The sequence below is a fragment of the Patagioenas fasciata genome, chromosome 5 (assembly GCF_037038585.1).
Source record: "Patagioenas fasciata isolate bPatFas1 chromosome 5, bPatFas1.hap1, whole genome shotgun sequence".
In the NCBI taxonomy this organism is placed as follows: Eukaryota; Metazoa; Chordata; class Aves; order Columbiformes; family Columbidae; genus Patagioenas; species Patagioenas fasciata.
In genome coordinates this window covers 59,330,017-59,356,043 of record NC_092524.1, presented here as the reverse complement: position 1 = coordinate 59,356,043, position 26,027 = coordinate 59,330,017, and the positions used below count along the sequence as shown (strand labels likewise).

The 26,027-nt window shown below is 39.3% G+C and overlaps 1 protein-coding gene across 2 annotated transcripts in view; it reads right to left on the bottom strand.

The window, feature by feature from the left end:
* PPP2R5C (protein phosphatase 2 regulatory subunit B'gamma) overlaps positions 1-26,027 on the bottom strand; it is an 85,936-nt gene that overhangs the window by 52,579 nt on the left and 7,330 nt on the right. Inside the window, exon 3 of one of the 2 annotated variants that reach the window (XM_065838709.2) lies at positions 16,192-16,351. In XM_065838709.2, the coding sequence (XP_065694781.1) occupies positions 16,192-16,351 (160 nt within the window). Of the gene's footprint in view, positions 1-1,950; positions 2,157-16,191; positions 16,352-26,027 lie in introns of those variants that run through there. The other variant, XM_065838710.2, reaches the window with a different exon arrangement.

Below are 26,027 nucleotides of genomic sequence, written 5' to 3'. Positions count from 1 at the left end.
ACAGATCAGTACTGGCAACAACAGAGCAGCTAGTGAGATGAGGTACACACCAGAAAACAAAGCAACTTCACTATGTATGTATATAAGGATAAGTATATAAGGATACACTTTTGCTCTCCCAGCATCAAGAAACTTCTCTTGGCTCTAACATGAGAGACCTATCTAATTCGCTACCACTTGAGAGATGCAAAACAATCTCTGAGTTACTCCTTAATTGCTTACAAGAAAGTCCACTCTCATCACCCATTAAAACCCAACCAAACAAAACCACACACCACCAAAAAACAAATACCAAACAAACCACAAAACCCCTTAATCTCTATTCTCCAGTGCACCAAAAATTTAGGTTTTAGGAATGTAAATTTCAGAACAGTTTTTAAAATCTGCTGTTTCCACAATTATGTATTTAATTGGAACAAACACAGGGATGATATATTTGAGAAGAACCCTTGTTATTGTATTGAGAAAAAAGAACTGAGGTTCATCACTATAACATTTCATCATTCTGATTCCAACATTGAGATGTTTTCCTGACTTGCACCTTTAAAAGATGGTGCTTCTCCCCTTCCAGAAGGCATCATTTACCAGAGAATTAAGGTGATTTGTGCAGAGTGAACAGCAAAGGCCTGTCTACTGCTCAGGCAGTGGCATTTATATTCCCTTGACAACAAGCACAGTCCCTATTCTAACTCTAGGGATTTTATCACATTCCCCCTCATCCACAGACCAAAATCAGAGTCTTCTAGAATACATCCAGTCACACTTGAGACAGAGAAGGAGACAGCTCTTTTAAAAGGTAAAGAGAAATCATGATTTCTTAAGACATGAAAACCAGCATTACTGCTTAAAAGGAACAGGCTTCTGAACACTTGGGTTTTTTTTAAACTTTCAAAGCAAAATTTTTTCAGTGTACAGAATACTAATGAAAAAAAAATTCTTTTCAGTACTAACAGTGAGCCTACACCAGTGAAAGCTGAGAAGCAAAGGTAATTGAGAAGGGTATCAGCTGTGTTTCTCGCATATAAATGCTATTGTTCAAGATGTGCTGATCCCAGCTAATGCACGTTCTGCTTTCATATAAAGTTTAAAACAAAACCACCTTAAGGAAGACATTAGAAAAAGCCACCTTGGTTGGTTAACAGCCAACATAAAAATGTACCAAAAAACCCCATAGCAATGCAAAATTTTACAAACTGCAAAAATACAGAAAAAGCTCCACAGTCACACAGAGTAAGTATTATGCAGAAGTGTCATACCAACACGTATTTTCCCACTGAATTACATAAAACGTAGATTAGCAATGCATTAATTTTATAAACCCAAATCATTATGTGAAGAAATTTAACATTCATAACTGCCCAAAACGATAGGCACATAAGAGCTTGCTTGTTAAATCCAAACCACATCTCTTCTAGGAAATGCTTTCTGAATACATAAAGGATATTTTCATAATAAATGTCATGTCTCTTCCCCCCCCTTCTTCCACAACAACACTCCCAATTCTTTCACAAGCTGCAGAGGATTTTAAAGGAGCTCTATCTGAACGACTCACACAAAAAAGGCTTTGAAGCACAGCCAATATTTGCCCTTATTCTATAGAAATTGTAGAGGCATAACTTGGCTCTTCCCTCCCCCCACTCTATACCTTTCTGGGGTAGTGACTTCACATCCTTTGACATCACCACAGCTTGAAAGGGGGATGGGAGAGCTACAGCAGAAAGCAGTAAAACCTGCTTTTAACTATGCATGCAATGCCTCTACGAATTCTCAAATGTTCCCCCAACGCATTTAACAGCAAATGGGTTTTGATCTCCCCTGGTTTTCCTGCAGCTGGAACAACCCGCCAGAGACGGGGCTACAAAGGGCCTTCCTGCTCCCCTCAGCCAGCACCACAATAGCCATTTATTAGCTCGGCAGAGGGTCGCGATTCGCACACGCACAATAACTCACCTCGAATATGCAAAAGGGCCACGGGCTGGAACGGCCCATTGGAATTGGCTGCGTCAACCACCATCCTGCTGCCAGCTCTGTTACATGTCAACATCGAGGCTCCGGCAGGCAAGGCGGTGTATTCCTTAAGGCAAGAAACCAGCCTCCATTTTAGTTTAAAAAAAGACAGAAACTGAAGCGCTCTGCAGCTGGAGGGAACTGGCTAGTTAGTGATGTCAGCGGGCGGGAGGAGCCCCATTGGCTAACGGCAGCAACTTAAAATGACACCGAGGAGGCCGCAAATGAGCGGAGGCCGGTGCGGGGCTGTCACCGCGCCCAGCGCTGCTGCGCCGGCCCCGGGAGCGGCCCGGACCAGCCCCGCGCCTCCCGCCCCCAGCAGCAGCCGCCCCTGGCAGAGCGCAGCCTAAGGGGTGACGGCTCTTCTGCCTTTTTTCCTTTAAAAACCAGGATGATCTTATTGCAGCTCTGTTATTAACATTTCCACCGCAGATAATATTCAGTACACACCTGCTAGAAAGAGCACATGCCTCTTTTTTTTCCTGAAAAAAGCCAAAAGCTTCATCTTCAGTAAGGCTGACAAGAATTAGCAAACCGCAGTTCCACTTCACCACGGAAAAACACAGCACTAACAGAAGCATCTACAACTTCAGCTTTCAAGAGTCATATTAGAAAGTGATTTACACTGAGAATTGTTAGCAGTAAGCAACCTTTTCTTCATCATATGAGATCTGCACGTTTACTTTCACAATGAGCTATCTGAAGGACCATCTCGTCTCTACGGTACTGCACCTCTGGGGGTGATGGCAGAGAAACCGCCAATGTTATACTGGTACCATCTCCACATCTCTCCTTCTTCCCAAATCCTGTTTGTATGAGTGCGGCACCTTTAAATATTGAGATTACCTCATCTATGACACTGCTGTAACTTACAAGAAAGAAAGCTGCTCAAGAAAGGAGTGCATGGAGAGGAAAAAAAAAAGGAAAAGGCCTTTCAGTTAGGTAATTTGCTCATGAAAATTTGGAACAAAAACAAATTATAGGGCATATGCATACCTGGTTAAAAAACTATATCACACTACAATAGTTCACTGTGAAAGATGAGTTAGAGCTGTACTAAATATTATTGAATTTGATGAAGGGAAAAGACTAACTGGGATATAAAAAAGAGGAATATTATCCATAAGACACATGAAGAAATCAATTGAATTTACTGATTGCTGACAAGACCCAATTTGAAGTAGCACCTCCTGCACTTCACAGTTGAAGGAGGATATAAACCTGACGAGAAAGCCCAGAGATGACCAATGTAGAAAATACTACTCAGTTAAAAAATAAATAAAGCTGCTCTGTTTAGCGTAATTTGTTTCTTTTTAAGTAGGCCAAACATAACAAGTGATAGAAATGTAGTTGATCCTGCTTTTGAGATCAAAATGGACTACAGAAACTTCTGATGCCTTTTAAAAACTTCTCCATAAGACTACAGAGATTCAAATCATTTGTCCTGCGGTCTAGACGAAACCAGGGTAGCTATATCATCAAACATGTCAGGTTTTATATCAGTATATCCCTTGGGTTTACCTTAGATGTGGAATTTTAGTCTTATAAAACAAAAAAGCTATCACAGAGATATGCCTTTAACAAAGCTAGATTTACAAACATAAACAAGACTGACCTCAAACAAAGTTTTCTACAAGATCTTGATGAAGGAGAAAAAAACCTGAAGAACAACTTGGATAATTTTGTGCAGTATTTTCAGATGCAAATTTTGTTTCCCCCCCCCCCCAAGTACAATTCGACTGTTCTACAGTAAATAAGCCAGAGTATGAGGCAGCAAAAATTAGGTTTAAATTCCAGTTTATCTGGAACCACATAATTAAGAGGCAGCTACTCTACCTCTTCTCCTCTCTACTTCTGTCTTTAATGGTCAACTGCTGCTTCTGTATCATTGAAACTCCCTGCAAAGATTAAAATGGATTTGAAGATTGCTGGTCCAATGGCACACAACTACGGTACTGGAACACAACAGGGCAAAAAGGGAATATTCTTTTAGTTACAGTGTCATTTCCTATTTTATAAATAAGTATGGCGTGAATAGCTGGAGGTTCATTAGCAAATTTTAGGTAATGGTTTAAGAGTTAATTCCCCTACATTCTTCACTTAAGAGAGTAAATGTGACATTCGCAGCATGAGCAGTAGTACTGGCAGAACACTCAGTCACATTCGAGTTTTCTCTTGCAAGATACACATATCCTGCTCTTATTTCTTCCTCTTTGCAGGGCTGTGTCACATCTCACGCCAGTGCTTCATACACTACCATGAAACCAGTTCAAACAGCCATAATTCAGTATATTTCTGGTGTGCTTCTGACAGGATGCTAGCGGAGCTGAAGAACTTCCATCTTTATAAGACCTTTTGCTTTTTAATCAAATCGGGTATCTTCTCACCAGTTGTCCAGGTTGAGAGGTACATTCTGCTCAGGTTTGTAATACCCTCCCTCTGTTTCAGCCTTAAAATATTTGATTTATTACCAAAGGAAAATATGTACGTAAGTTGAACTATTTTGAGTAACTTCATTTGGGAAATAAATTGCAAAGAAAATTGAGTTAGGAATTGATTTACTAATGAGAAGGGAAAGAATATTAGTGCAAGTGGAATGGAGCTAATGAATATCAATGGGAGGAGGAAGAGGTTACTTGAACAAATTTATGAAGACACTTCTATTTCAAGAGAATCAAAAGCTACCCATTTTTAGAATTAAATGAATGAAAAAACCCATATTGACAGTATACCAAACTGTAGCTATTAAGGCTTCCTCTGAACCCTGCTAATCACTTTTAACTTCCTGATGACAGGAATGAAGGAAAATCCTATAAAGTTCTCATGATATAATTAAATGTGTTACATTTAGGATCCGGTACTATAACTGATGACTTCTCTTTATACTGGGAGGCTATGTAGTATTTCTTTCAAAACAAACACTCCATTTGGGTTGTTATTTAAAAACACAACCAACTGCACCCTAGCCTCAACAACAAATTCACCTGCCGAAAAGTTGCCTTTATGTCCAGCTACTATTATGACCAACAATGACAGAACCAACAGCATATAAAATAAAATTGGACAAACTGTTTACATGAAGACACCTTGGATAAAGTTGTTTATCTCTCAGACTCTATGTGAAGTTTTCATTTTTGGATTGGGGAAGTAAGGGGCTATTTAGTCTGAACTCTAAGGTAACTAAAGGCGCAATTCCACAATTGCTGAAGTAGCTATTCCTCAGCGAGCTGAGGCAGCCCAGCTCAGACTGCTGCTGTTTCCTTCCTGCATTTCTCTGCTTTATTTTCCCCACATCTGCTTCAGTGCTCATCAGACCCATAGCCGAGTTGGTTCAGCCCACTAATCCAACAGAAAGTCACCTTATTTATTGTCGGGTTGGTTTTCTGTTAACTTCGGCTGCGTTCCATGGCAGCCTAAGCTGAGCTAAGTCTATATGAGCTATGGCTGCAATCCCACCTCTTCTGGGGCACACGTGCACAACTGTTTGAAATAGCTGTACAAAGGCTTGTGCAGCTGCGTGGCTGAACCAGATTAGGAAACCGAGTAGAGTTAAAATGAGAAGGAAAAGGGTTAGTTTGAGCCTTGTTGATTCTGTTATCTGGTTCACCAGACAGCCACCCAAAAAAGGGATGGCAGTAAACACGACTCCCTTTTACTGATAAAACCAACGTAATTTACTTTTTTTTCTCTCCTAATTGAATAACCTAAGCAGAACTTCCATTCTCATGAAAATCATGTCAGGCTATAGAAGGTGAGAATCTCTTCACAACCCTGAACAATGAGTTAGTTACTCAAGGACAGTAAGCGTTTTAGAGGAGGAACAGCACTGGATACTACACATTCTGGAGGAGAAACCACAGCAAGAAGAAGGATGCCGGGCTTCTCCTACAAGGTTCTGACTCAATTCCAAAGGACAGCCGAGCAGAAATTCTCCAAGGAAACAGAGGCAGTAAACACCACGGTAATACCCAGCTATCAAAAGAAATAAACAGGTAAGAAAAAAAGTCCTTAGCTGAATAAATGAAACAGGTATGGACTATCATCTGGCTTCCTTAAGGAATTCCTAAGACTGAAGCAAGGCAAAAGATAGTATTCTACCTTCTGTATTAAAAAATGGGTAATATTTACTCCTAGTACAGGAAAAAATAAATTAAAAGAAGAATTGGCAAACATTTGCCTGTGACTGGATTTGTCTCTATATGGATTTCCTAATATTTCCATGGTCACTGTAGCACACGCAGACTCCACAGTGCCAAGTTTTCCTTCAGCCAATATCGTAAACTTGAAAAGTTTTGTCACTGAGGGTTAGAGGGACAAATCAGTAGATATTTGTTGAGTCCAGCAAGCTGGACAACATACACACACAGATCATTAGTTGCCTCAAAAGAAATAGATTTTAAGAATAGGATCTGGTACAAAAACGCATTTCCCAAGGCAGATTGCAGAAGGTCATTTCACGTATTGGCACACTATTTTAACCAAGCCCAGTACATAAGCCAACACGCGCGCCACCGGACTCGCTCCTGTCTGTGGCCTTATGACAAAAGAGAGTGCAGAGGGGTCTGGAGCACAAGTCTGATGAAGAGCAGCTGAGGGAACTGGGGCTGTTCAGCCTGGAGAAAAGGAGGCTGGGGGGAGACCTTATCGCTGTCTACAACTACCTGAAAGGAGGTTGGAGCATGGAGGGTGTTGGTCTCTTCTCCCAAGCAGCAAGTGACAGGACAAGAAAAAATGGCCTCAAGTTGCACCAGGGGAGGTTCAGATTGGATATTAGGAAATATTCTTCCTGGAAAGGCTTGTCAGGTGTTGGAACAGGCTGCTCAGGGAAGTGGTAGAGTCACCATCCCTAGAGGTGTTTAAAAGGCATTTAGACGAGGTTCTTAGGGACCTGGTTTAGTGCTAGAGTTAGGTTATGGTTAGACTCCATGATCCTGAGGGTCTCTTCCAACTGAATCGATTCTATGATTTTAAGTCACACGTGTAATTTTCAAGAAGAATAAGAATAAAAATGTCAGTGTGTGCAATCGCTGACATACTACATGTATAAATATTACAATGGTTAATAATTAGTAGAGGTCTTATGAAAGGAGAAGTTTAGTGTGGCAGCAAAACTGTTTACGTCTGATTATAATGAAGACCTGTGCAATGGAACAATATGTTCTTTTTGTAAATAAGGGTGTAATAAAAGACATTTTAAGAGATCTAAACTCTCAACTCAGAGACAGGTTAGAATCTGGAAAATAAGACAATACCACATTTTAAATCCTATTTTTATGGATTCTATCCAAGCTTCAGTGGAAACAAGTTTGGTAGGAAATACTGCCAGTGACAGATGTAGAGCATTCTGCTAACACTTTCAGCTGCTGACTAATGAGTAGGTGTTTGATAGGGCAGTTAAAATGAAAAATGGCTCATTAATCCAAGCCTATGATTTCATGTAAAGCTAGCTAAAGAAAAAAGTTCACACACTCAAGCAAATTATTTTTCTCCGTAACATTTTTGATACTCACTCAATAACTATGTTTCTTAATCTTTAAAATGTTACAAAGTAATTCAGGCTGGATAATTGCTAAGTATTTTCATAATTTATGATTTCTTCCCCATGAGGGTGGTGGGGCACTGGCACAGGCTGCCCAGAGAAGCTGTGGCTGCCGCATCCCTGGAAGTGTTCAAGGCCAGGCTGGATGGGGCTTTGAGCAACCTGGTCTAGTGGAAGCTAGATAGGTCATATTTTCCTGTATGAACAAACAATTGCCAGATTTTGCTTTAAGAAATGTATATGCTTACCACACACATATTTTAATAATTCCTCTAAACATTTAAAAGAAAATTAAATACAGGAAAGTCTGTTTATGCAACACTATGATAATGTCTTAAAGCTCAAGGTTCAAAACCAAACTTACTAAATTAACATAGCAAAGAAAGTCTCCACAGTTCTTTCACAGGATACAATACATGCACTCACGGACACCTAACCAATCTGATGAAAGAGTGAGCTTCTGCAGTATTTTCCTTTATGGACTTTTTGTTTCAATAAATTCAATACAACATTGGGCTGCCAAAAATACTATAAAAGAATGAACACAGAGAGGACGAGAAGGATGGCACTTAGCATACTGAGTCAGTCCAATGTATTTCATGTGTAAGTGAGAAGAGCATAATCTGTTTCACAAAACTGTATAAATCAATGTTTTGCATAAAAATTAATTTGTTTTGCCTCAGTGTTTTGCCTTTTAAATGCATTACGTCTTACGACAAATTATCTTCTATAGTAGTATTATCTCATTTAATCTACTATCTTACTTTGCATAAAATACTTTTAGCTAAACAGTTGGACAGAACTCCTTACTTGCCATACATGCACACAAGAGTGACTAAACTGGAAAGGTTGAACTACTGCACCTTTGTTCTCCACCTAATTTACAAATGGCAAGAGTAAATTTCTGAGATCAAAGTCACATTAAACATTGAGATCCCCAGTCTCAGCTCCTAAGAAAAGTGGTCCTCAAAAGCCTAAAGTAGTCCATTATCACTATGATTCCCATAAATTCAATTAGTTGCATATATCCAGTCAGTCTTTTGTATCGCAAAAATAGATGCTAGTTTTAAATGAACAGGTAACATGCCCTGCCTGAGTTTGATCTTACCATGATATGAGTTTGTGGGAATTACCAACATATATGGTTGTATTTCTCCACGGCAGAGAGAACTATACTTTACTTTTTCTTTTAATTTACCTTGATATCAGTTTTGCTTACTTGTCTGTGCTCTACAGTTGAAACACACAACATACCATTCCTGACCTCTTGAGAAATTCTCAAGTTTCACCTCCTTCCTCATTATTACAGGAGTTTTATCAAAGAAAATTTGGTCCCATCATTTTTTTTTTTTTAAGTATCAGAATCTTAAACTGGAATCACCTCTTCTGCAATCTTGATTCATCAGACTTTAATTCTGCACAGATGATGAACACAGAGCTATCTCCTAGACAGCCATTTATGACTTAAAAACATTAGGAAAGCTTTAATAACCCTTGTCTCCCTATCAGAGTCCTGTATCACAGGCAGACAAGTTGAGACACCACCCTGACGTTCTTCTCTTGAACAGACAAGACTCAGAATTTGGCACAGTTCTGAAGCCTAAAGAAACCATGCACTCTACATGAAATGTGCTCAGAAAAATGGTACCTTTATGACCCATCATGTTTTCCTTTTTTTTTTTTTTAATTTTCAATAGATACAACTGATACCATGATTTTAACATTAAGAGTACTAAGTCAGAAACAGACATTTCCACCAGGTCAAAACCATGCTGATCAACACGCACAGCAAGATCTTCAACAACAAAATACCAGAATCAGTTGAATCATATCACCTGCAGTTATTTTCCATTAAGAAAAAAGCACAGAAAACACCATGTTCTATACTTCTCAGCACTAACTAGATGTTCACATCTGTCAGAGCTCATTTCTTCCTACCTTCATATAACTTCATATTATATCCACATTTTCAAGATCAAAAATCCAACTTCAAGAGGTAAACAATAATTCTGTAAATAAATTAGGAACTGTATTTGAAAATAAAAGGTAAATTGTAGTCAACATTTTTAAGATTATGTAAAACATTCACTTTTACCTAAAAAAGAAACAAAAAACCAACTCCAAATCCATGAACGAAGCCATGACATGGTGATCATAGGAAACCCCTATAGAGCTATAAAAGTATTTCTACCCAGCTTTAAAACACAGACAGAAATAATACAAAAAAGGAGGCAGCATATTTTTGAATCATACCCAAATTTACATAGGCATGACTGACACATGCTCATAGGGAAATTCTGCAACACTTCAGAATATTATGGAGCACTGACACTCCCTCCCCGCCCCAGCCCCCTCCCAAATTTGTTATTCTAGGACTGACAAAGAACATTAACTTTAACCTGCAAGTAATATTCATTGAAAGATAGATTTGTGGCACAGTTGTATTTGGCAGTGTATAAAAGCTATTATCCCAGCTAGCACATCTTAGTATTGCATTTAAAAATTATCATTGCAACATTGCCTTATAGATTACAGGGATTCAGACCACATTCTCAAAAAAATCTCACTGCTTGGTACAACAGTTACTTCTCAACACTGCACATTTACAGTTTACTAAAATCAGCACATCCTTGCAAAATAATGTGTACAAATACAAGTATGCTCACCTGTTCATACTGTTAAAAATCCCTTGTAGCATATAAATGAAATGTACGTAATGGGCAAGGGAACATCTTCAAAATACATAATTAGTGCGATAGTACGGGGGGGGCGGAAGCCGTGTCTGTGTTCATAGTCTTAAATAGAAGTGAAACACATTAACATTTAGGTTGCCAGTCAATCAGTTGCGAAATGCCACACTGCTGGCTGTTCTATTTTTTTTGTTTCTTTCTGATCTTGGTCAGTTCACAGTGAGTCCTTAAGAACAACCTCAGCCCTGCAGACGACAACACTCGCATCCTGCTCTCATTTGGTAAGGGACAACTCTATTCTCTGCGAAAAACAGAAGGGACCCCCTCTCCTGCCGCCACCCTTTTTTTTTTTTACATTAAAAAGTTTTCAAAAAACATCCCAGGGAAAATTGAAGAAACATTAAATTTTATCTCCTAATAGTTAGGTAGTAAATTCAGCTTAGAGAACTTACAAATGTTTGTGTGGTGAAGTTTTCTTAATAGGCATTTAAGAGAAGAAAAAGATAAAGCAGCTAGATCTGAAGTAAATGCAATTAACTCCTTAAAAAAGTATCCTTCCTTTCCCTCAGCATTAAATCCAAGTCATTTTCTTTGTTTCAAATTTTAGAGACTTGATCTGTATGATGGTCTTGGTATACTAACTCCCCAAGAGCTGAAGTGAAAATGTATTATTGCAGCCATCAAGTGCACAAACAATAAGCATGCAACTCATAACATACCAAGACACTCTCAAAAGTGTTTTCTCAAAACTGAACGAACACAGCTAGATGAGTAGCACATATACATCACATACTCAAGCTCTAGTGCTTCTTCCAGTAAATAATGTATTTGCGTGTCAGAAGTTCATAGAGATAACCTACAATCGAGAACTAAAGATGATGACCCATCAACGTCACCAGAAATAAACACTGGTACATGACAAACTAAATGACAGACACTGTGGAATTATTTGTTAATTAACCACAAAAACTTATCCATGATGTAAACAATGAATTCAAACTTCTTGCATACAGTTGATGTGGGCAGTTGCAAAGAATACAAACTGCTTCAGTGTGTCAGGGGTCAGGTACATACAGGCTTAGATATAGTACTTTTTAGTGTATTTATTAAATATTCATACTGAACACTTAAAGTTCTTTATCTCATACAGAACACGTTCTTAAATCTGTAAACAACTTCAATATATCCTAAGTTACAAGCTGTTTTCTTAAGAAAGCAAAAATGAAGAAATTGGCAAGTTTCTGAAGGCTGAAACACCCTTTGTCATTTATATTTGATGTAACCAAGGCATTGATCTGCAAGTTTGCAAATTGTAACAAAACAAAGCACACCTTTAAAGCCAATAAGTGATTTTTCCCAATAAGCAACTAAAAACAAAGATTGGGTTTCTGTAACTGAAGTACCAGCACTACGTATGTTCTCTAACAAAGTGAACCACCTAAGCAGAAATTAACATAACACAAGTTCGTTGACACTGAATTTCTTCTTGTTTGGTGAAAACAGGTAAGATCTTGTCAAGATGTTTGACACAGCTCTGAAGGTGCTTCTCCAGAGGTACTTCAGGGGTACCTGTGGGCAGACAATCTACCTGTTCTACCCAAACTAAATCAGGTTGCATTGCACTGTGCTGCAGGGAGCTTCCCTGGCTCGCAGCTTTGCTAACATATGGATCTCGACGCTCCACAAACCAATTGCATCAGAGACTTCTCTTTTCTATGTTCATCTCTATTCTTAGAGCCTCTTAACTCAAAATTTATTTCCTTTTCTTTTTGCACTGATCTATCCTGCTCCTCCTTTTCCTGAATAAACTAAGGGCACGCAATGTTAATCATAAGCTGCTCCAGTGAATATAAATCATACCACGCTAACACCAGTCACCAGGGCATATGGGCTGGTATTTCCAGACAGCCGGCATCAGCACTTTTGTGCAACGCCCAAGAGAGTTTGCAGCACGCCCAAAGACAAAAATTGAGACTACTTCAGATTAAAAGGCAAAGTAGTTCCTAAACAAGAAATCTTGATGAAAACCCACTTTGGCAGTTCCTATCACCATTTCAAGTGATCTGCTGACCTCAACTCCAGCCCTGTGGCACAGAAGAAAGGTGATAATCACAGCAATGCCGCAGGCCATTTAGAGTTTAACAGTTACAAGCTTTCATAAATCTCACACAGACCTTCAAGTATGTGAAGTTAACCTCAATCTATATGCTGTTTAAATACAATCTCATGTAAAGTACATCACAGCATAGTCAACCCAATATTTATGAAGAGAATACACACCTCTTTGTCTACTACAGATAGAAGAAAGGTTTCCAAGGTACTGTAGCCATAGAAATACAGCCACCCGTTATGAGTAACTGGAGTCTGAATGTTGCAAGCTGGTTAAACACTGCTAACCTGAAGGAACGCTATGTTCTTCCCAGCGCTTCATAAAAGTCAAACCTGCCTTAATCATCTCAGTTCTTTAAATTACAGCCTGTCAGCCTGCTTTAACTCCTGTCCAGGCACAGAAATTAAACACCACACTTAGAGCTGTCCAAAAAGAAGGTTTCCCAGCTTCACTTGACGCACTAAATGCATGTCAAGTCCCATACCTACGTACACACATCAGGAGAACAGGGTGACCGGTGAACAGCATTCTCAGCAACCCTAACAGGTGGGAATTAAGTCATAAGTGAGTACATGTAGTGAGCACAGCAATTATACAAACACCTGCTATGATCCGCGAGACTGGACATAGTTTTATTAGTAGAGACAGTAATTACTACCCATCACTAGGTCTGCAACTTCACCAGTGTTTCAATACAATTTGACCCTCGGCAGCCTGGGGACACACAAACAGCCTCAGAGATCCACCAGAGATAAGCTGAAGAACTTCAGAGCAAACTGAAAAGCAAATATAATGCATATGCATAACAATATTTTTACCATTTCTCCTCATCCAGGTAAGTTGCATCAAAAATGCTAGAACACTCTCAGAACATACCTTATGTAGTTTTTCACTTTATTTTTTTTCCCTCTCAAGAACAAACAAGCACTCTTCTGCCCTTCATTGGCCTACTAGTTTAAACTGCAGAGCAAAGGTGGAAACAGATCTAAAACTTCACCTCATCTCCTGCTAAAATAGATTACTTCCCCACATCTGCTCTCAGTTGTCTCGTTTGCAGCTCACTATTCGCTCTGCTTCTAAGTGAACGCTCAGTTCTAGCCTCCCTGAGCTGACGGTCCCAGGCACTACCAGAAATGCACTATTTAAAACGGGACACAACAGAGGTTCTAGGCCAAGAAACATGTTTCTTTGCAGCGGAGTCTTCGAACAAAAGGTTATGCCAGTCAATGAAGCCATACGCATGACTTATTATAAAAATCACGAATTCAGTGTTATTTGCTTATGTCACACCCTGGATCACAGTATCACAGAATGTTAGGGATTGGAAGGGACCTCAAAAGATCATCCAGTCCAATCCCCCTGCTGGAGCAGGAACGCCTAGGTGAGGTTGCACAGGAACATGTCCAGGTTGGTTTTGAATGTCTCCAGAGTAGGAAACTCCACAACCTCCCTGGGCAGCCTGTTCCAGTGCTCTGTCACCCTCACTGAGAAGTTTCTTCTCAAATTTAAGTGGAACCTCTTGTGTTCCAGCTTGATGCTGTTACCCCTTGTTCTATCATTGTTTGCCACCTAGAAGAGCCTGGCTCCATCCTCGTGACACTCACCCTTTATATATTTATAAACATTAATAAGGTCACCCCTCAGTCTCCTCTTCTCCAAACTAAAAAGACCTAGCTCCCTCAGACTTTCCTCATAAGGGAGGTGCTCCACTCCCTCAATCATCTTTGTTGCCCTGCGCTGGACCCTCTCCAGCAGTTCCCTGTCCTTCTTGAACTGAGGGGCCCAGAACTGGACACAGTATTCTAGACGGGGTCTCACCAGGGCAGAGTAGAGGGGAAGGAGGACCTCTCTTGACCTACTAACCACCCCCTTGTAATACACCCCAGGATGCCATTGGCCTTCCTGGCTACAAGGGCACAGTGCTGGCTCATGGTCATCCTGTTGTCCACCAGGACCCCCACATCCCTTTCTCCTTCACTGCTCTCTAATATGTGATTTCCCAACCTATACTGGAACCTGGGGTTGTTCCTGCCCAGATGCAGGACTCTACACTTTCCCTTGTTAAATTTCATCAGGTTATTCCCTGCCCAACTCTCCAGCCTGTCCAGGTCACGCTGGATGGCAGCACAGCCTTCTGGCGTGTCAGCCACTTCTCCCAGCTTGCTGATAGTACACTCATTTCCCTCGTCCAAATCGTTAATGAATATATTGAATAATATTGGCCCCAGCACTGACCCCTGAGGCACTCCACTAGATACAGGCCTCCAACCGGACTCTGCCCCATTGACCACAACTCTCTGGGTTCTTTCCTATGACGTTGGTCAAGCACGACTTCCCCTTGGTGAAGCCATGTTGACTGCCCCTAATGACCCTGTTATCCTTGATATGCCTTGAGATGGCACCAAGGATAAGTCGTTCCATTACTTTCCCAGGGACAGAGGTGAGGCTGACCGGTCTATAATTACCCGGGTCCTCCTCCTTGCCCTTTTTGAAGACTGGAGTGACATTTGCTTTCCTCCAATCCTCGGGCACCTCTCCCGTTTCCCAAGACCTGGCAAAGATGATGGATGCAACAGCTTATTCATGATGACATACTATTCATAATCTGTGCCACTAAACAGTCTTATTTACAAATTTAATAAACTAGATTCAAATTCACTAATTAAATAAACAGCAGTTAAGTCTTAAAAAATTTTAAGCAGTATCTTGAATATAGATTGCTATGCTATACTGACATGATGGACATTATTTCATAATCTTTCTGAAAAAAGAGTATCCATGTGAAGAGAAGAATCTTGCAGTCTAATTTGATCTGTATGCAAAGTATTATAACTCATATGGGCTGACAAGCTAGGTTTCTTATTTTGAAGAAACACTAATGCATTATATCAAGAAAACAATGACTGGAGGAAAAAAAAAAAAGTCCTTTCCCTTGACATTTTCACATTGCCTACAATAGTACTACTCAGCATTTCAGTAATCGATTAGGCTTTCAGTGCCAACTTTGAACGCTGGAAAGCAGCATATGTCACACCTCAAAACAGCTTATTTTTTTTTCTTAAATAAATCTTTAGAGCAAATCAACTCATCAGTACATGTGAACATACCTGGAAAATTCTGCCCTAACACTACTACAAACTACCATAAGCACACTATGCAAACATGTACCTATACCACAGACAGTGCCTAAAATAAAGATGATAAAAGCCACGTTAGTAAGAGAAGACGCATCAATTGTCATTGTTTTTTCATCACAGATGGCAGTAAATATAATTCCAAAAGATCACAAAGCCTTAAAATTGGAAAATGAAAGATTCATATTCACTAAAAAGACGTCACTTTGCTTGACCCACGCTCAGGAAAACCAGACCAATAAATACGCCATGATGTTATTTTAGTACAAACAAAGCACAGTTTGAGAATGCTGCACTGAGACAGATGCCTGATATTTTGCATAGAGGGCCCAAATATTCTGCTTTTGTGTTAAGCAAGTGAATATACTTTCACGCAGACATTTCTGGGTTGAAGAAACCTACATATTTTCTATACTGATTTCCAAGAAGGCAGCACACTAGAAGTCCTCATATAAGGACTGGCAGAAAAAAAACCAAAACCAAAACAAAACACAACACAACCAAACAAACAAAACAACCAACCCCAAAAAAACCACAAAACCCAAACCCAACAACAAGTGTGTTTGCACATGCAGGTATGTGCACATCTGCACATGTGTATATTTGATATCTAAATGCACGTTTTCCAGATACATCTCAACTGTCATACTTCTTGTATCTCTGTCTCATGCCCAAGATTGCCCACAAGAGCCATTCTAAAGACAGACATACCTTTTAAAGCTGGCAGTTTCTGAAGCTCCCGGTTAATGCTAACATTAAACCTTGATGAACTCTGCCGCTTTTCCTTCTTCAGTACTGTCTGTGGTGCTGGTACTTTGATTTTAGATAGTTGTGCTGGGGGAGGAGTGCTGTTTGATTTTTTGTTTGACACCTGTTTAAAAATAAATCAAAGCAGTTAATTGCAGCTGAACTTGAGAGAAAGTCTACTAAAAGATCTATTTTTATTACAGAAATAAACAAAGCAAAATAATCTTTTAATCCAATTGCTGTATTCAACATAATCTGGATGTATAGGTATCTATTCTTTTGTTCCATCTTTTCAGTGTTAATTTCTGTACCACAGCCCTCATAGAGATGGGAACAGATCACCTTGTTACATGCAGTAGTCCATTTATTTGAAGTTATCAGTCAATTGAAAAGAAACTTTCAAAAAATGTAGCTCTTGAGCTACTCTCACCTTTTCCCTGAGAAGTCTGGCCTCCAAGGTATTTTGGCTGCCTAACTTCAGCTTCAAAGGGATCACGGGGCCTTGCCTATGTACAGCAGGTGAACCTTTCACTGCCCATTTGTCCTGTGCCTCATCGCTAGAGTCCTAAGCTTGGCTGGGGCCTTCAGGCTTTGACAGAACGTTAAAGGAGTGAGTCTTATTACTGTAGTAGCTTCAGCAGCTTCTAAAACATTCACAAAGATTTGCAGCAGTTTACTGCCTACTCAGAGCAAGTTGCTTTTACTGTAATAATCCTTATCAGATTGTCGCTGTAGCTCCGTATGAACTTTATAACATAAAACCAGAATAAATGGTTCTCACCTATAGGTTTCCAGTTTGCTGTTATTTCCCAGACTATACCTGACAGTACACTCTCTCAAGCTGAATAAAATGCATCATTAACAAAAGCCTGTCAGAACTTGTGATGCTGCTGTTCTCTTTCCTTTTTTGAAGTAGTAAAAGCAGGTTTTAAGTAGGCAATAGTAGGCAATAGTGAACTTTTAAAATACAAATAACTTCATTATGTTCTTTACAAGAATGATAAAACATCTGTGAATGACCTACACTAAAAACATAGAATCAGCTGAGCAGAAAATTTTACTGCAAGTATTGTAATTCATTTTGTAGGACTGTAATTTGCTGTGGAAGTCTTTAAAATTTGCTAACTATTTTACACTGAAGCACATACATCTGAATACACCTTGGCACTTTTCTCTTAAAAGAAAGAACATATTCTCCTTTTGAGAAAGTGCTCACATGATAAGAAATTGGGAAAAAATTACATGGGAATGGGACTCACAATGGAAATCAAGTTGTAATGCTGCTACTCTGGCAGCTTGAGTTTTAGCAGATATGAAAGCAGTGTTTCATCCCTGCATGAAACTGTATCAATGGCATTTTCATAGGGATATGGCTAAAACCATTTCCAGAATAGCTTATTCACAGCAATTTCCATGTGGTCTGGGAGTGTACACATGGAAATGTTACCACACAAATTTATCTACCTTCAGAGTCTCCAAGATGGTAATTTTATCAAGTTTTGTTCTAGTAGCTTAACTGGAAGAGAAATGTATATGCTTCAAGAACACATCAACAATTGTTATATTATACACACGAAGACATGGCTGAAAACAATATTTAGTTTTCCTTAAACACAGCAAAAATGCATACAGCCTTATAGAAAAAAAATCAGGGGAGACAATATACTGTAGACCAGAAGTCTTAAGTTGCCAAAAATACTGTAGAACTTGTTTCAGTAAAAATGGAATACACCAGCAAGTTAAAAGCATTTATGTACAATTAATAACTGTTACACTGGATTAAAAAGTGAAATAGTCTGAAAAATGCAAACACTAAATGTTTAAAAAGCTTTTTGCTGAAATACAAGTGATCTACATGTTAAATTCTATACATTAATTCATTTTTTTTTTAAAAGGATTCCAAATAAAAATATAAATAGACTAAGCAGAAAGAAAAACAGCACTAAAATTAGTAAGTAATGACTTACCCTGTATTAAATAATAAAAGCTAATTAAAGTACATTATAGCACTATTACTACACAGGATTCTGTACTTTCAATATTGTGCTTGAGCCTGATGCTGGTTTTCTGAACAGGCTATCTTCCACTGCCACCTGGTTTTTGTTCATTACTTGGAACAGGAAAAGCCGCTTTCCTGTTTCCTCTATTCCCAAACAAATTCTCCGTTTTGAATTAACAACAGCTCACATGTGCCTGCACACATGCGTACACTGCGGTATCCTACAGCAGCACACACCTCGGGGAACCAAGTATTCTAAACGGCAGAAAAAATCTAAAATTAGCTGAAAGTGGTTATTTAAGAGGACGGATAACATTTTAATTAGAAATGCTGAAAGCAAGCATTTTTTGTTGCTATGGCAACTTCCCATCTAGCGGTGATGACTCCAGTGTAATTCTAGCCCTGAATCACTGGCCAATGTATCCAGCAGATTTCCTCCTCCTTTCTACCACCAACCATCATCACCCCTGCTTTTCCGTCACGCTCCAGTCAGTCAGCCAGCACATACCAGGAAGCTGCCAAAACGGTTTCCAGTTCATTATTATTTGATTACACTACACAGCTGTACCAAATAACCTTTGCACAGGGCACTGTGGTTCTACCACGAGAGAACTGGCCTCCAGAGCTTGCAGATCCAGCTCTGGGATGGAAGAGCACCTAGAGAACCTGAGTCAACTTCAGCCACACAGCTCAGCAATCATCCGCCTCTCTGAAAAGAACACAAATTCAGACTAAAAAGTCTGTGTATTAATTTGCTAAAGATTTCAAGGCAACATACTTTTCACGATGGTCCAGTGCTCATTAGTTCAGACGGAAGAGCCAAGCTCAGCTTCTTCCTTCCAATAACAAACCAAACTACTTCAGAAACCACAACTGATGAACCTGTGCTACATCAGTGAACAGCTCATTTGTCAGCAGAACAGTCAAACTGCAGATATACTTTTATCAATTCTCTTCCTGTGACTAGAATGGGAAACACCTATTCTTCCCCTTGTTCTGACAAACAGCTCCCTCCTACCCAAATCTTTATATACTCAAAGACAAACGCAATTCCAAAAGTGCAGATAAATCACTAAAAATACGTACAAATTACTCTAGAAAAGAAAGTCAAATTGAGAATGTGTTTCTTCAGATCATAATTAAAACACATCCTCAGGTTTTATGATCAGTTTAGTTTTTAAAAACTTTACATAGATTTACAAACATTAAGACAATCAGGACCAGCGTGATTCTGACTTTTAACAATTAAAAAAAGAGTCTATGGTCTTCAGTTCCCTTGAATAAGCTTAAATTGAATTCAAGAGAGTGAACGGCATGGAGGAGAAAAGGAGGTTTCTTGCCAGTCATGACAGTTCAAGATAAATAGTCCTTGCATCCCTTCTTCCCTTGAGCCCTCCTGCATCAAGCAGGATGTGGTACATTCTTGTCTCAACATCACCTTTTTAAGAAAAGCTGGATCCTTCATCCCCTGACTTGTACACAGCCAAGTATAGATCAGAGCATGACACTAAGTTTGTGACCAGGGAAAGATGCAAGTAAACCAAGCACATCTGCAGTTACAGCCAATTCTTCTTTTTAAATTAAATTGATCAAAGAGCCTACACAGCAACTTGTACTTTTGGTCAGCCATCTAAGACATAAGAGAGACAGAGTACTGAGATCTGGAAGGAGGATCCACTCTGCATCTCATGTGTGTCAACAAGTCTTTCAGAAGACCCTATTCCTCACTTCCTGACAGTCACCCAAAGAGCTGGTATTCAAGCTACCTTGACCAAACATTGGCAAACAGAAGGACTCTGCCTGACCTTACCTTTCTAAGAACACTCACTAACAACTGAAGCAGACTGAAGCAGACTAAAGCACACAAATCCTTCTGGTTTGCTAAATCAACAGGGCTTTCAAGTGAAGTCTAGAGTCAACTTTATAACAATGCAGCAAGTTTTCATATTGCTTTCTCAGATAAACTGGTCTGAACAGGTTAAGGATTTGAAGATGACAATAAAATAACCTGGATGCATCTGTCATTCACAATTAAAAAACTGGATGGCATACTTGTGACAAACATCAGATTGCCTCCCAAGCACAAGGCAAGAGAGATTTTCTCTCTCTGCCTGAAGAAAACACAGTGCTAGGTACAGTATCCTATATGGTGTTTCTTGACACAGATCAGTCCAACACTAATCTGTGAATTTCCTCCCTCTAATGAGCATCACCACCGAATTCAAGTCTATATCAGTGTGTGTACCACCCCAGGATGGCAGCAACAAGCCACATACCAGCAAGAACGAGATAAAAACTCTGGACTACAAAATCTGGATAGGTGAAACTTGTACCAGTCAACACATGATTAAGACTCCCTGTGAAATGCAGGTACACAGAACACTTTCTGTGCAAATCATTAGTTTGAGAACAGAGGGAGAATGCTTATATTAATGCAGAATTAATATCTTCCTTTTTTTCCTTTTAGTATACTAAGTAGCCTCCATGGACTTATGTTTTATTAAGATTAACAGAGGTCTGATCTATAGCACCCAGAAGAGCTCATTTCTTGCCAAGGAAGCCTCGGAAGGGGCTACGAAAGCATTCTGGATTATATCTAAAATATACTTTAAATGAAACTACAATTTGCTGAAACTAAACAAAGAACATGAGAACACACAGAAGGGACTTGCACAAATTGATTTTCAAAACCATATGAGGGCCCAGTATATAATCAAAATAATTTGGCTATGAGGTTGAGGCCCAATACATATCAATGTAATTAGGCCAAGAGGCTGAACTCGATTTAATCTCTTCAGATGAGAACTGAAATCAAATATCAAGGAAATCAAAAATGGGTAGAGAGCAGTTGAGAGCATTCTATGCAGTTTTTTTCCCCCTCTGCAGTAACTTTAAAGTAGTGTGAAAATCCCTGACCACTCCAGGAATTTTGAACTCTGCCGCAGAGAGCTTAATTTACCGTTTTGTGGTGAGAACAGGGACAGACCATACCTAGCATACAGCCCTTGGTAACTCTGCCCACAGCACACCTGCAGGTGGACTGGTGCTGTTACATTAGCAATTGGGACCACAGCAAGTTGTTTGAGACAGCACACTGCCAGCAGAGCAACATCTGTCCGCTGATTTCAATGCTGTGTTGCTCAGACCACCGGATCAAAATGTCTTCCAACAGGACAACATCAGAATAAACCCTTATTATTATAGTATTAAATAAATGGCTTGACAGAGCTATCCAGAGAGTCTGCAGTAATTCTGGTTCATGCAAGCAGTGTCCAATCACCAGTATGGAGTTTGCTACAGAGCAGCTAGTTATGTTCTTTAACCTAAGTATTTTCCATCTACAGAGACTTGGTGCAAACTATCCAAAGCTTGATACGGATTCGTAATCATCTGGACACATAAAAAGGGGCACTGATCCATAAACAACCCAGTTAAAAAAAAAGCAGGAAAACAACATGCTTACTGGGTACTATTCTGGATGGCAAACAGGCCTCACTTTACTGAAGATTCTTGCTACTATGCCATTATTGTTCACTAGATTCACCGCCACAAGATTGTTTGGACACACAACCTATGGAGGAACCTCTGGAAATGCAGCTTATGGTGCTGAAGGCTCTGGTTCATTTCACACAGACTACAATTTAGATTTCTACAGTTTTTCCTCAACAAAATAATTTGCCAGAATAATACATGGATTCACCTGTTAGAATGATCTTTGCGGCTGCCTTTCTAGCCTGTGTGTTAATTATCATTAAAGATTCTTTCAGTGGTTGAGATATGCTGAGACTACCACTGTATTATCCAATGTAACTTACTATGTTTTTATTTTGTAACATAGCAAGAACTGCATCCTAGAGCTTTGAGGTTCCATGTTCTTGTAACGATAAGGAAAAAGATGACCTTTTCAACAGGGCTGTGATGACAAAGTTTATATATTTTAGCACACTGTAATCAGCACTTAGTGATTTACATTGAAGTACTTGTTTAGCAACTGTGATTTTGCATTTACATATAGCAATGCTACTGCTGGCTATTCTTAATGTCTAACTAAGGAGTTCCATTAGTGTTTCGTTAGAGACAACATGGAGTTTGATGAACTGCAACAGTGACTGGGAAGTTCCCTATGAGCAGGGAAGGTCACCGGGCCCTCTTCACATTGAAAGGGTGCCCATGGCAAGTTTTAGACTCACAGACCATTTTAGAAGACTGATCTGCAACTTGCTGAAGCTCTTCTGCCTCTCTTGCTGACATTTACTTTTCATGACACAAAGCATTGCCTGTATTTCATGTTTGCTGCTCAAATTTTATCTTCTGAAAAATTTTATCATCACGGTTTTGTGCAACACACTTGACTTGCAACACATCAAACCAATCCTGACAATTGCCAAAGGTGTCTCAGCTCCGTGTACTGCAACCTTGACATTCTCTCACTGTAATTTTACATTCCTAGTTAAATATCAGTAGCACGAGGCTCAGTTTCCATTTGCTCCTTGTAAACTTCAGAGCTGGGTCTGTTCAGCCTGGAGAAAAGAAGGCTGAGAGGGGATCTCATGAATGTTTATAAATATCTCAAGGGTGGATGTCAAGAGGATGGGATCAGACTCCTTTCAGTGGTGCCCAACGATAAGATGAGGGGCAAAGGGCACAGACTGAAGCACAGGAGGTTCAATCTGAATACGAGAAACTTCTTTACTTTGAGGATGCCAGAGCACTGGACCAGGCTGCCCAGAGAGGTTGTGGAGTCTCCTCTAGAGACATTCAAAACCCACCTGGACACATTCCTGTGTGATCTGCTCTGGTGAACCTGCTTTAGCAGGTGGGTTGGACAAGATGATCTCCAGAGGTCCCTTCCAACCCCAACTATTCTGTGATTCTGTGATTTGATTCCTTTCAGTCAGAGATGAGACCTGCAGCCTGAGGTTGCAGAGTACTGGCAAAGGTGACAGGGTGCCCGGCCTCAGACTGTGAGGGGATTCATGCTGGCTGGCCTTTGCTGGAGCACCATCAGTGAGCACTTGGCACTTCACAAACATAGACAGCAAAGTAGCATTTGTTTCCTAATGAATCTTCTATAATGAAACTTCAAAGAAACAAATGACCCCAGAAAAGTAAAATTTGTTACCTGCAACTATTAGTTAACTAATTAAATATGATTAAAAACAGATAATATCCTAAGTATTACTTCAAAATAGTTATATAAATACAGAGATAAGGAATCTCAGTAAATTATAGCCTGGCCTAAATTACTTCAGTTCTTGGTTTTAATTTGTAATTTCTCTCTGATCAGCCTGAACCACTCCTTTACTTAAAAAAAAAAAAGAACAACACACACAACAAAAGCTATCTTTGTGCTTCTTATATATATATATATATATACATACACACATATACATATATATGGTATACATACATAAGGTTCCCAAACTTGAAGGAAAACACAAACTCATCTCATTTGCTTTAAGTCCCAACTCCTACACTTGGCTGGAAATTTTAATTATATAAAGCTACTCCTGAGCTAAGGCTACTGTATATGTGGCTATACCAATGATGTCTATATTCTTCTGATCCATTCGTAATGGTTTCTTACTTCACATACTCTTATCGAAGTATTTTTTGCTTTGCCCCCTGCCCCCCAATTTGGTATTTGTACGAGATGGTACATGAGAGAGTTATAGTCCATGATAAGGTTCCTGTGCATTTTAATAGCGTAATAATAACAACCTTTACTTCTTATTAAGAAGTTTTACACCAAATCATTTCATTTTTGGCTCTCGCAATGTTTTTATTGTACCTGTCACTAGGGAAGTTTACTTTTCAGTACCTCAGACTACTGTACTGAGTAGTGATGAGGAAGCGTATTAAATCATAGTCACTATAAAGGTGTAGCGAATGCTAATATTTGGCAGTCATCTTTTAAGTATATTCAGGAACGGGGCAGGATTTTTTTTCCTAGATTTTTTTTTCTTTAATTGCACCCCCCTCAGCCTGTCGAGGGGCACAACCAAAAAACCAAAACCTACCATCCCACTTCTAAAATTACAAGTTTGCTCTGGCTTCAAATGAAACTGAGGAAAACAAAACAAAAAACCCCACCACAACAAAACCACACACACAAAAAAACCCAAAGAACAACAAAACCCCAAAGTAACAATGTTTGTAAAGTCTGTGAACACGTGTTGATTCAAGGGCTACCTGTTTTTCTCACTGTTTGTATTCTCTATGGAATAACTATATTAATAATTTTGCATTACACATATGTAGTAGTGAACACCCAATTCCTCTCAAAGTTTACAAAGCAGTAGGCCTTAATTCTTCTGAAAAAAAACTTAAGAGAAACTAATTGAAACAAAGGGTGAAAACAATGCTTCCAGCGTACAAACAGCTGATAGCCAGTTTTGAAGACCACTTTGCTCCTTTGAGTAGAACAGCCTCTGCCTTCATTGCTGTGTTTCCACCCAGGAAAGATTCAGAGAGTTTAGAAGCATGATTAGGAAGCAAAGGACAGTAACTACTAAAACAAACTGCAGACCAAAGACCTCATGCATTCTATGTTACACAAGTAGCTGTCACCCTTGTGTACGAATGAGAAGGCCATAGGAGCCTGTTTTCAAAAGCACCTCCTTTCAGGTAACAAAATACTTGTGTACAGCAGTGATTGATACATTTCTTTAATCAAGCCAATTAGTTTTAAAAATGTAACATAACAACCACTGTTAAGGTAGCCTTTTTCACTAACTGATATTAAAGTATATTTACTTTGGATGCAGAGGATATTCCAATTCCCAAAACAACAAAGGCAAGATGTCAATAAAAACCGGAAATAGAAAATTACAGAAGTTAAAAATAACGAAAAAATTGCATAGCTGCTTTAAGAGCAACACACAGTGCAACTTTCTAGTCAGCAAATAGCACCTCATTTAGTACTAAGGGCGTATTCACTTGCTACACTTAATTATTTTTCAATGGTTATATCAACCCATTAAAAAATTCTCTCTAGGAAAGAAGTGCAAGCCATGAACAAAAACGAGTTTTCAAATATTTTTTTTTTTTAAATAAGTTGGCACAGCATTTTGAAGACAAGCAAACAACCCTAAAGCCCACAGACTTCCTTTACATGGAGAGAAAAATCCACCCTGATTCTACATGCAATTTCAATTTAAAGTCCTGGTTTGCTAGTGTTAGAAAATCCCAAACCAACAGTCCTGGAAAGCCTCAGAAAACAGAAAGTGTAGCACAGTCCATTTATATCCATTCTGTGATTCAAACCTGAGAAGACTAGTTCAAAATTTAAGATTCATTTCATAATACTAGGATCTCTCTTGTTCCAAATGAAAGATGGCCACTTTCCAAATAAATTTTACCTACTGCATGGGACCAACTCATGACAACACTGGCTACTCTGCCTATCAGTCTAGCTGGGACACATTACTGAAGGAACAGCTACAGTACAGCTAGGTTTGTTATGCGCTGCATACGCCAGACAAGCATTGCTTATTGATTTGGTCCATGGAACACCTGGGGGCTTAGGGATGCTCTATCATAGGCTATCAGCCATTCCTGGTCTAGACAGTTGCATAAACAGGCATCAAACTCAAAAGTATGGTAAGGAGTACTACCCAAACCCTTAAAACATTATGTTATAAATAAATACTTTCTAAAAGACATCTGCTTTCATGAAGAACAACAAACACAGAAGAATCTTGTACCTCAGAGATGCTGAACTCAGTGCATTCAAAAATGCCATGCCACTGAGCGACAAAGACTGCCTGTTCATCTAACAATAATGGAAAAGAGTTTAAGT